General features: G+C 37.1%; 1 protein-coding gene across 1 annotated transcript in view; it reads left to right on the forward strand.

The window, feature by feature from the left end:
• LOC148836564 (uncharacterized) overlaps positions 1-12891 on the forward strand; it is a 68261-nt gene that overhangs the window by 15709 nt on the left and 39661 nt on the right. Inside the window, exons 3-10 of the mRNA XM_088912740.1 lie at positions 4638-4727; positions 6843-6887; positions 7386-7430; positions 8369-8431; positions 9074-9127; positions 10347-10364; positions 10961-10984; positions 12790-12852. Coding sequence (XP_088768866.1) covers positions 4638-4727; positions 6843-6887; positions 7386-7430; positions 8369-8431; positions 9074-9127; positions 10347-10364; positions 10961-10984; positions 12790-12852 — 402 coding nt within the window. The remainder of the gene's footprint in view (positions 1-4637; positions 4728-6842; positions 6888-7385; positions 7431-8368; positions 8432-9073; positions 9128-10346; positions 10365-10960; positions 10985-12789; positions 12853-12891) is intronic.

The following is a 12891-nucleotide window of genomic DNA, read 5'->3' on the forward strand; positions in this document are numbered from 1 at the left end:
CAATTCGTGTTTTATTGTGATAATGCCATCAATTTTGTATGGTGTTGGTCCCAGGCCTGACAAGATATTTTCTGTAACACATCATTTGAGTTCCATTGTGTTAGCAGCAGCTGTTCATGTGTGATGTAGTTTAAAATCTCCCTCTCTTCACCATCCTCATAAAAAACACTGTTCAGCAGTTATACAGGTACATGTGCTTAGAAAATGTCACATCTCATACAGGTTCCAACAAATCCAGTTTCCTGGGGACAACTACACAAATGAATATTTTTATCACAATTTGTTTCACACGTGCAAGGGGTTTTTTAGAGTACAAGTAAAAGCTGATACAGAAAACAAGCATATAAATGTGGAGAAAAGTACATTCATATATAGACTTTTGCTTACAAGTAATTTAAAGTATTAGCACGCTCTGTTTCAAATATGATATATATATATATCATACCATATACTGAACCGAAATATAAAATCTTTTAGCAATTTAAAATTTGTTTGGAAAACATTGTAAAATGTCTTTTGCCTTTTAAAAACTGGTGTCTTATCCAGGGTGCATCCTGCCTTGCGCACATACAGTAGCTTGCAAGGATAAGCTCTGGTTCTCCTGCAGCCCAGCATTGGAAGAAACAGTTAGAAATTTGGTGGAAATAACCTTGAATAATAATTCTTTAAAAATTGCAGAACTGACATATGACTTCTTCAGTCTATACATTTTATACAATATGTGGGGTACACTTACAGCCTAGCTTATTCAAAACAATCTGTTTTGCTTTTTCCATAGTTTCTCCTTGCAAGATGTACTTCCTGGTAAAGCGTAGTGTTGGGAGTCTCCAGTTCTGGTCATTGGAGATTCCCAGTCCATCTTATAGGTCACCTGTTTCCAAAGATTAGGAGCACCTGTACGTTCTTGATCAATTATTCAATAAAATAATGTCTGGTCCTGGAGCACTGAAGGATGGTCACAGTTTTGTCCCAGATGTTCTTTAAGCTTTCCACCCCAAACAATAAACAAGGTAAAGTTTTGTTTTTACTTTTAAAAAGGCGCTAGGCCAGACATGGTCCTTAATTCCAACCCAGCTCTTAATGACCTAAATCAGCTCAGAATTGGCTTAATGGGACCAATTAAACAGCTCTTCTAGTGCTGGTGTTTTTAAGAGACCTAGAGAACCAGCTGATAGGATTGGCTCAGGATTGTTCATTACTGCACTAGGCACTCTGTACAGTAGAGGAGGAATCTCTACATTTACAAAAGATGAATATGTGGCCAAAATGAAGGATGAGCTTTGCAGGCAAACACAGATGAAAGGTGTATGGAAAAGCTTTATTTTCATATCAAGGGGACTCGATACAGTACATGTATTCAAAATCCTCGATGGTACTGACCAAGCCAGCATATGACAATGGAAGTGCATTTAGATTTAGAATGAAAAATAGGAGGCACTTTTTTACCCATAAGTTTTGTGGAAGCCTGGAACAAGCTACCCAGCCATGTGGTTGAAGCCAGTACTCCGGCTTCCTTCGTGAAATGACTGGATGAGATCTTTGGATGTAAAAGCTTCTACAGTAGTTACCAAATGTATCAGATGGGCTGAATGACCTCCTCTAGTTTGGAGCATTTCTTATATTTATATGAGCACAGGTAAAGGGTAAATGCTCCAATTGGGATGATATAATTAATGAATTACTACAGCAATCTATAGTATGTGAGTTCCACTGCTCTTCCTTATTTCCTTATTTATGTTGATGTTATAGAGTCTGATGTAGTTAATAATCTAATCAACTTTGCAGATGTTACCAAACTAGGAAGAAACACTGTAGCAGTAGTTAAGGAAATACAGACCTTAGCTAACAGACCTAGACAAAATTCAAGCCTGGACAAGACTTAGAAGATGATATTTAGTGGAGACGCATACAGAATGTTATATGCAGGTAGCAATAGCACACTATAAATATGGAGATTGGACACAATAAGCTTGTAGAGGCTAACTATGAACAATAATTTTGTTTATGTATACTGTCTGGACAAAATGAGGAAGCTGTAAAAAATGCAAACAGGATGTCAAGATATTTAAGAAAATGTGAAAAATTTAAATCAGCGAATATCATGTTTAAATTGTACAACGCATTAGCCAAACCTTGTTTAGACTGTTTGAAAATGAAATAGTTTTGTAAAAATTTGTTTTCAAAGATGTTATCACTGCTTTGCAATCAGTCCAGTACAGTCTACAGCTGCATTCCAGGGCAGGAATGTCCTTAATTGACAGACTAAAATAACTAAATCTTCTCAACCTTGAAAAGAGAATAGGGATCTGATTTAAAGTTCTCAAATGTCAATACAATGGACCTCTTCAGAATCACCTGTGAAATAAACCAAAGGACACAAGTAGAAATGATTGTATAAAATTCATTTAAAACCAAGGAGAATAGGCACTACTCAGGCATGTTTTAGACGTTGATACCCTGGCCTCTTTTATAAATTGGCTGGACAAGTACTACCAACTAAATGAGATAACTGAATGTTCATGATAACAAATCTAAAGTATATATCACTTTTGACAGTATTCCTTTATGTTTCTCATATTCTTAAAACCGCTTTTCCATGATTCCCCACAGCTGGTGTCTTGGTCCTATTGATCAGGTTAACTGGTCCCAATACATGTGTTTGCCCTGCAATGGGCATAACCCTCACCAGATATAGTGTAAGCAGCTTTCTAATGGTAGTTGGATGGTATCATGGTATCCCATACTTCTTTACACTTGGTCATGATTTCCCAATGTTTTACTACCTGTAGCTGTGGTTTCGTGTCAGAACCTTAGAAAACTAGTCATGTGAAGCAATGCCTGGTGTAATTGAAATGAATGAAATTGAGCCTTTATGTTTAAAGTTCTTCACAAATTCTTGTAGACCTCCCAGGAGTACCCACACTACAAATGTAAATCTGATTATTTCCAAGAATCTGATTGAAACCGTCTCAGGCTCTTACTATGAATTGCACAGCATGTGCATCTAGGTTAAGAGGAGTCATACAGTTATCATACTGTCACGCTGCGGCATTGCTTCATTTCAAAGTGAACTTGAAAATAAAGTGTGCCAAAAACACAGTGGCGTACTGAGTTTAATAGGTAGATCACTCTGTCAGAGAAAATAAAATATTGATCGCTCTTCAAAAAAGACTTTATCCGTCACAAACAAGAAACGTCATGAATTTAAAAATATTTTCTTGATTTGTCGCATTATGGATAACAAATGGTACATGGTGTATGGTATATATTCTTACGTTTTGATGTGTCAAGTATGTTTTTGAAAAATTCTATTTTCATGTGGCATTATATACAGGTATTTTCTTCTGTTGTTCTTAGTATTAAAATACAGGGTTATACAATACTGAATAGTTGAGCAAAGGGATTTCTTAAGACAAGAAGGGTAGTTGCAAAATTTAACTTTTTCCAAGTGTATTTCCTACGAAGAAAAAGACCTTTCCAATTATGGAGTGCCCTCTATTGGCATTATGTGGTGATTGCACTCACAAAGATAACTTAGCTAGTGAAGGTACAGTAGCCTTACTTTGCAACTGGCTGTGCGAAGTCAGCTATGTTGGTTTTATAAGTATCCAGATAGAATGCATAAAAATAAAATTTTAGGAACCAGAATGTTCTTTATCTTTCATTTTTTTGGGGGAAATTTACATGCTGACAATCCTGGATTGGTGGTGATTTAGTGTGAAATAACCCTTCTTAATACAGTATACTGTATATAGTACAATAATATATACATTCCAGTTTGGACTGAGGTTCGTTGAAGGTCAAAATTATGGTCTGTTATGAACAAAGAATCTGGGTCTCCTTCATTCTTTAACTGCTTTGCAATCAGATCACAAAAGAGCAACCGGATACATTCTAAGACTTCTGTACATTGACAGGTTTAAATATTTCCTTCTCTAGTGCTTTTAGTCTAGAAAAGAGAAGACCTAGAACTAGTGTTTAAAATCCTCAAAGTCATTAATGAAGTCAATCCAGTGAACTTCTTCAGTATCAACAATGGAACATGAACCACTTGTCACAAGTGAAAACTACATGGACGTTTATTTCAATTATATAACAGGAGGATATATTTATGTCTTGTTAATTCTAAGATTCTGAAGCCCGGTGGAGGTAATGTCATGGTCTGAGCTTGCATGGCTATGAACAGTCTATGAAACTGTTTCAGTCGTCATTACTGATGATGTTGCCAAAGATAGCAGGAGATGGAATTTTGAAGTGTATAGAACTGGACTCAGTACTTATGGTCATTTTGAATTACCGCATTGAACACACAGTATGATTTTGTTCCAATAGTAACAAGTGTATGCCTGAAATTACCCAAAATAAACATGTTTCATATTGTACATAACATTCATGTTACTTTCAATACAAATTTCAAAAATACAAATACAAATTGCTTGACTAAATAACAGTCAAAAATACTGTTTGGGCATTTCTGTTCCAGTATTTTAGGGGGTACTTTACAGTAGGTATATCATGTAGAAATGCTGGTGTATACCATACATTTTACACACTCAATAAGTATTACATGAAAAAGAAATGGAAGTGTAATTGTTTGGACAATGAGAAATAACACTGTTTACTGCGTCTCACTGCAGGGTGCACAAGGTGTTCCAGGTCCGCCAGGGCTCCCTGGATTGAAAGGATTTCGGGGTCATGAAGGTCCCCATGGCCCTCCAGGTCCAAAGGTGCCGATTGTTTTAATTCTTCACTCTTTTCATTACTATCTTCTCTTTAGCTCAGTGTCTTGATACAATACCAGACTTGTTATGAGCAAGAAAGATACCACTTAGTGCGTGTCCTGTAGCTTTTGGTAGAATAAAGAATATGAAATTGGGATATTCATTAAATGTTTTTGACTCTTGCATAAACACTTAATCACTTTATTAGTGAGGCACGGGTAAGGAAGCAAATTCACTTGTAGGTCAAGCCTGGTGAAAGTAACAAAAGACAAGCACAAGTAAGAACTGATATGCGCCGCTTCTCAACACAGCAATGCCTTTCTGTCATCAGTTTTGTGGAGGGTGGACTAAGGTCACTTTTGGTGGACTGGCAAGCAGTGGAGCTAAGTCCTCTTCCATGATGAATCAAAGTTTTGTATAATGTATAGTGAGGATGGTGCTTACGTTCAGAAAGATGTGCTTACTGTTGCGAACAATAGACCAGTTTTTGGAGATATCCAAGTGTGATGGACTTGGCAGAAATGTCTAGATGGTCCTGAAGTCCCCTCTTGTCTTCATGAGACACAAACGTATGTCATGTCCTAATGCTGCTTGTGTAACAATGTCTTCCTTCAATTGTGAAGACATGTGGCATGTAGAGCTTGGAAACTGGAGAGCAGACACGTGCTTGTCCAGGCTCATCAAGAGATGATGGAAACAAGCCTTCATGCTATCAGAAATTGGAGACTTTATCTACATTATCTTATCTCTCCACATTCCTAGATAGGCTATACTCAGGGTTTGAAATCTTTCACTTCCTCCAGAGATACAAAAACAACAAAAACATATATTATGCTTACACATACACAATTCATATTATTTAATCAATGCAACATCCAAGATCTATGTACAGTACTGTAGTACATTAAGGTTCCTAGTGGCCTCTAGAAAGGTGCTGTTTTGGAGCGGAGCAGGACTACATTTAGTGCTTTGAAGCCTTCTCCATGATGGGAGAAGTTTAAAAAAGGAGCTGGTTGGATGGAAGAGATCTATACACACCTTTGTAGCTTTTTAAAAAGCTTGAAGCAGCTGCCCATCTCTAGATGTCCATGTCTGTATAAGAAAGAACATTTTTATGTCCCATTTTTATGGATCTCACTTTTGTTATTGAGTAACCTTATCCCCAAAATGCAGTAGATTTACACACTGAGTAGTGACTGTCTCAGGTCTCAGGTATATTTACAATACCTTAGTTTCAATCTCTGTCTACACAGTACAAATGGGTCATTTGTTTTAAAAAGTCTGTAAAAGTTTTTTTTTTCCAATTTTAGTGTGAAACTGGCATGGCAACTTATCACTTATGTCTGTGAACCTTTCTTGTTAGTCAGTTACTTAATTTGAAATGATACCTGGCATCAACCATCAATCAGTTTGGCAACAGTTTGTTTGTTATTTGCTTTATTCCCTTCAGAAAAATACAACAGTAATACATTTCAGAATAAATCAGATCTTCCTTTAACTGGCAAACACAGTTAATTTATTTGTTCACATATAGATTCATTGAAAAAGGAATGTTTGTCACAAGCAGTGATTATACTAGCTAGAGAAATCATTACTTAAAGCACAACCATGTGTTAATTCCTGCTTCAGTTTTCAGGTAATTAAAATCTGCCGTGGGCAGGACTGCTATCTGAGGTAAAACAGTAATTTCAAAACCAGTTATAGTATGTCAACAAACAAAATCCAGAAAAGAACTGACCTTATTTTGCTGATGTTTTATTTTATGTGTCTCCATTTTATGGATTTGAGTAAAACATTTAACCGTTCATTGATAGTTTTTCTTAATCTAAGATGTTACTACTGTACATCTCAACTAGGCAGCAAATGCATTCATAGGCATGATCTGTAACACTAAGTCCCATGACTTATTCTTTATTTTTAATGGGAAACGTCTTTTATGGGCTTAGAACATGTTTATGGAATGTATTCCTACTGTGTTTTTCTGAAGTTAATCTGTTGCTATCACTATTATTGATCTACAGTACGTGTATTAGTGTTTGTTTATGTAATCATACTTTGGGATTTGTTGGAAATGCATTTTGTGCTAATGATGCTTAAAAGTATGTTTTTATTATTTTACAGGGAGATAAAGGATTTCTAGGGCCACCAGGAATGAAAGGCTCAATGGTGACCAATTTGTTCTTTTCTTCAAATATGTCAAATTTTAAAATTTGAACAATGGACCGTAAAACCGTGACATACTGTATTGCTTTTTTCCATTTGCCGCTAATTAATACTCTGTGCTTTGGCATTTTCATCCGCAACTTTACAGACATTGGTTTGTCAATATTTATGAAAACTGTACTCATTGTACAATTTGATATGATTTTATAAAATATATTTATTTAATTTTTTAACCTGAGCATTGAGCCTACATGTTGGCTCTTGTTCTCTTATACTTCTAAGGTGTTCTGTTATGGACAGAATAAAAATACCTTTTGTGTAATTGCAAAATTGTGTCCCCCCTGTTTTCCTGAAGGCTGCTGCCCACCACACTTCAGACAATATTCTGAAAGGGACATAAAGTCAAAGATAAAGTTTCTCATTTAAAATGAATGTTGACAGAGATGAGGTAGTAAATGACGTATATGTAGCAAAATGATTTTCATCTTGTATTCATCTTAGGGCTTCCCTGGAGAACACGGTTTTACAAGTACCCCTGGCCTTCCTGTAAGTATTTGTATTTTCTTTTTACAGCTCCTGTAATTACACAAGGTCATTAACATTGAATACTTTGAATTCAAGATAGCGATACTCACATCTACAGGAGGCTCCTGGCCAGTTCATGGAATGGCCTTACAGTGTGGATTTGGCCCTATAGTCTAGAGATCCATGATTTAAATCCGGGCTTCCCCAATGTCAAGAGTTGACTACAGAAATGAAGAGGAAGTGTACAAATGGTGAAGCACTTTTGGGTTTAGTCAGTTTCCCTTTGCAGCAGCAAATTCTTATGGTTTCTCAGCTCCAGGTGAAGTTGTTGTGTTCAAAGTGTAGGTTCTATGCAGATAAAAAATATTATTCCTCAGCACAGCCTAGACAAGCCAAGATTCCAAAAGGCTGGCCTCCTGGTACAAGAGGTTTGAAGACTTCTGGGGGTCCAGGAGAGAGATTATTCATGCATCATCCAGTGTTCTCTTCAAGTCTCTGAAGTGGAGGAGGCACTAGTTAATAGTAGTCACTGATACGGGTCACTGCACTGTGATTAAATCCACTGTGTCTCAAGAAACTCTAAGTGCCATGGAGAAGCCAGTAAAAAGGCTTCTTCCTGGCAAGGTACAGTAGGTCTGAATGCTCTTTGGAGCCTTGAGGAGTTGTGAGTGACACTTGCAGATAATACAAACGAGGATGGCGTAAGTTATCTTCTTCTCTCTTGTGTTCTTGTGCTGACCACTAGGGGTCCCAGCCACCCTTAACATGCTCAAGAACTGGCAGGTCCACATTTCAGGGGGGGGTTGAGGAAGGGGGGTAAAGAGAAGCTCCTGCTTCTGGTCTTTAAAACATAAAATGATCGAATCCATGCACTTTGGTTGGTGTGCACTCGGTAGTTATGGCTTGTCCTACATAGTTTATAAAGTTAATTCAGCTGAGAACAACGTCTTTCCTTTCAGGGCCTCCCAGGCATTGAGGGTGCAATGGGTCCTCCCGGGTGGCCAGGATGCAACGGACCTAAGGTACAGTACAGTGGTGGACAAACACCAGACATGCAAGGTTGTCCTCTACATCTCTATATCAACAGGACTATACTGACACCTCATGGAAATTAGGCTGTTGATGAGTATGATTATTACAGTATGTATTTTTAAAGAAATATTAGGATTATTATGGTATTGTGATTTATCAAAGGGGTAATGTAGCCTTATCCTTCTAAATGATGCTCACATTATAGTCATTGAAAGCGCTGTTTTAGTCTAGTCGCTAGATCGGCTTCCACTACCCACAGTGGTTTTAAGTGATATATGAGCGTCATATGTGCTGTAGCAGCTTTGTCCCTGTTTGGAACTGAAATATATCTTTTCAATATTTTTTTAGTTTTTTATTTGCATCAAAACTCAACAAGTGTTTTTTGGCAGTTGACACTGTTGTTGGTAATGACCTCCTTTTGCAAATAAAGTCTGCATAAGTGAATGCTAGTTAAGAACTTTGTCAATATGATACAATTTGAGCGTCTCTATGCACTAGGAAAAATAAGCTGTGAATATACTACAGACAACATCTCATGACATGTTGGAGACAGAATATTCATGCATGTAAAGCTGAACTAGTATATAGTCATTGCAATCCATTTTGTGTGTCATTTTCTTTATTGTCTTTAGGGCGATAGAGGATACCCTGGACTTCCAGGCACGACAGGATGCAAAGGCCAACATGTATGTTCTTTTTTCCATTTTTCAGCTATTTACACAGCACTGAAAACCAGTTAACACCAATTTCCTCCTGGCTGCTCAGTTTGGAGAGACAGCCTAATCTTGGCTCTGTCTGGGTGGTATGATGTATCTTCCATTTCTTAATGACACAGCTCTCCAAGCTCTTCACGAGCTTCAATATTTTTATACCACTCTGATTGGTGCATTTATCCCTGACAAAGCTCCTTAGTCTTCATGGTTGAGGGTTTGCTCAAAATTCCCTGCCACTTCAAGGAACCTCACAGAAACCAATGTTTTTATTCCCAAATCAAGAGAACCACTAATATTGTACATAGAGGCTACTCAACAAATTGTGTGGATTATGAAGATAATTTTGTACACATTAATTAAGGTTTGCTGCAGCAAAAAGTTTGAATACTTATGCAATCATGACTTTTCCATTTTTTTCATATTATTTACTTCCATTTATGTACTTTGTTTTTGTCTTTTGCTGTGAACATGTGAGTAGGTTGGGCAAATGTACTGTATTATTTGCTACTTCAATGTGTCTTGACTGCAACCTTTAAAGCAACAAAACATGAAAAACCTTTGCAAGGCAATGTTAAACTTGATCATATTCATGTGAAAACTGTAACAGCAATATCGATCTATAAACTACAGTGCATGTATGCACTTTAAGGTCTTGTGTCAGTCTTATTCCAAAGTTTCCGATATTGATTTTTCAGTTCTCAGATCATCCTGTTGTTTATGGGCTATTCCAGAACACTGTCCTGAGGGAGCCCCCGGGTTTGGAGAGTATGTCTGCCACACAGCTTTGAAACAAAGTGTGCTGTGTAGCTCTTTGAAATCACTTAATCATTTGGAGTCTATGCGATCAACCAAAGCTGGTGCAAAAATACAAACAGTCCTAAATGTTCTGTTAGAATAGCACCAAACCTGGATAAGATGCTCTGAGACTAGCATAAAATAAAATGGGCAGTTCTTTTCTTGTTGATCCTGCAGGTAATTTACTGTAAACATACAGGTACTCTACAGTACATCAGTTTCTTTTTCAGTGACATTCTGCATGAAGGCAATATCTAATTATAAATCGAAGTATACAACATCTACTGTATATCAGCATGTCCTAATAATTATTTTAAGGCTATTAAGTTCTTTGTTGAAAAGGTAACTTTTCATATTTCCTACAAGAATTTAAAACATACTTTTTTTTTTCTTTAAGGGTTCCCCTGGTATGCAGGTATGTTTCTATTTTTTTTCTAAAATGAACAAAAACAAAACAAAGCAATACATCAGCTTTTCAGAGATGGTTTTTGTGAGATTTCCAGAATTTTGTGCTTTCATTTTATTTTTTGCAGAATGTGGAGGTACATTAAGTAGCATCTAGGGGACACTAAAATACTGAAAGTGTCCTTTATTGGGGTCATTTAGTAAATACTGGATACTTCTTCCCTTGTTTTGTTTTTGTATTGTGTTTATTTACATTACATTGTGCATACAAACCAACTGGATTGAATACAGTATATACAACAAAAATGCACAAGCTTAAACTAAAGTTAAAATCCACATCCTTTTGTCAGTTAAGCATCCTGCTTACAATGTGTTTTCTCAGAATCATGGAAGAATTGACTATTAACACTTTATCCAATTAGGACCAATGTTTTTATCAGTATTCCCTTTTTCCTATTGTCTTTCAACTTTTTCTATTTTTTACCACATATGAAATCTCCCTATTTTGTGATGCACTGTTGTTCGGGGGCTTCCAATACCATATCATTAACGTATCGTACAAGATTTGTATCTCATGTTGTGTGTTGTTGTCCTCATTTTCTTTAGGGTATGAAAGGAGATTCAGTACAAGTAAGTTTTTTTTTTTCAGTTGTCACAGGCATAAAATGTGTGTCTTATTGAATGTTAACATTTTAATGCATTCTCCAATAATGCCTTTTTATTTTGTCATCATTGTCCAGACGTGCTGTGATCAGTGGCCTGTTGTGGCTTAAATTTTAAAACACACATTTGGAGTATTATGGAAATATTGTATCAGATTCCATGAGTGTTTTTTAAACACCTCAGTTTTTCTTTTTTAGTTCAACTTGTAAAATAAATCAACAGGAATCAAGGAATCAAATGATTTAAAGCAGTGGTTCTCAAACTGTGGTACGCGTACCGGCAGTGGTACGTGGAGTGCCGCCAAGTGGTACGCCAAATGACCCTGGAACTGTGTCGTGTGCGCTGAAAAATCGGGACGGGTTTTCATATTTTGTATTTTAATACGTGTCGAATACGCAGCCTACGTACTACGATACAGTGCGCGCTAATACTTCAGTGGACACAAGAGATACTCTGTAATTCTATACCACTCTATAGGAATGCGTGCTACGGATGCAAGTGACCAATTTTATTTAAAAAAGCTACTGTATCTCCAGCAAATAGGGAGAAAGGAGAATGTGCGTGATTTTGGAACTATGCCAACGTTCTAAACACAGGAATGCATAGAAATACGTGCTACAAACGCAGGTAATCTTGTGAGCACACGAAAGCGTGATAACAGAAAAATATTTAAGAACTGTTCTAATTTGAGAAAAATACACCGAGCGTCTCTGTGTTTCGCTCCCATGCGCATGAAATAAAAACTTTAAATAAATACGGAAATAAAAACGGAAACGCAGAAAAATGCAAGCTTGCGTATTGCTAAAGCAGGTAAGCTACACTATTTTTGAAGAACCTTATTTACCTTGGCAAAAGAGCTGACACGTATTATGTGTAGAGAAAAAGCTGCTAAACAGCTCGACCTGCTGCCCCCCTCCCCCTGAAAGACACAGTCATTCATAGAATTATTGAAATGAAGGATTATATCAAAAGTACACTGATAGAGCGCGTTAAGATGAGCAGATGTTTTTCACTGCAATTAGACGAGTCTGTAGTCGATTTGGCCAATTTGCTCGTTTACGTTAGATACGAGTTTGAGGGCATGTCCCATGAAGACTTTCTGTTCTGTAAACCGCTACCAACAGGAACTACAGGAGAGCACATATTTCAGCTTCTGAATGAATTTATCGAAGAGAATGGCCTCGACTGGATAAAATGGGTCTGAGTTTGTACAGACGGTGCTAGAGCAATGACAAGCCGACATAACGGTGTAGTTGCACGAATTAGAGAGGTTGCTCCAGAAATTAATGTACGCATTACAACATCCACCGCGAGACCTTTGCCGTCAAGAAAATGCCTGACGATTTAATATCTGTTAGACTCTGTTGTGAATTGTGTCAAGGCTCGAAAAATTAATTCACCTCTGCTTTGCTCGACTAAACAGTCTCACCTATCTCACTGAAATGGTGCTTTTTTATTAGTTGTTGTTACTGTTTTTTTTTTCTGTAAAACACTTTGAGAAGCCACCTTTAAAGGCGCTATATGAAATAAAGTTTATTATTATAATATTTATTATATGTATGTGTGAGTGTGTGTGCACGCGCGCTCATGTTGGTCACTGAGAATTTCTGGGGTTCCTATGAGATCATGACTTGTAGGTGGTACTTGGATGCTTTGGTTGGATTAGGGGTGGTACTTGGTCCAAAAAGTTTGAGAACCACTGATTTAAAGGATTTGGTTCAATTTTCTGGTAGCGAGCATGTTAGTTAGTGTATTCTTGTTTCATTTTTCAGTGTCAATATCCCTGCCAATGTCAACCGGGTCAGCCAGGACCACCAGGGCCCAAAGGAGGTGATGTAAGTGTGATCACGCATATGTACTGTCTGTGACAATGT

The sequence above is a fragment of the Atractosteus spatula genome, chromosome 4 (genome assembly GCF_055471065.1).
Source record: "Atractosteus spatula isolate fAtrSpa1 chromosome 4, fAtrSpa1.hap1, whole genome shotgun sequence".
NCBI classification, from domain to species: domain Eukaryota; kingdom Metazoa; phylum Chordata; class Actinopteri; order Semionotiformes; family Lepisosteidae; genus Atractosteus; species Atractosteus spatula.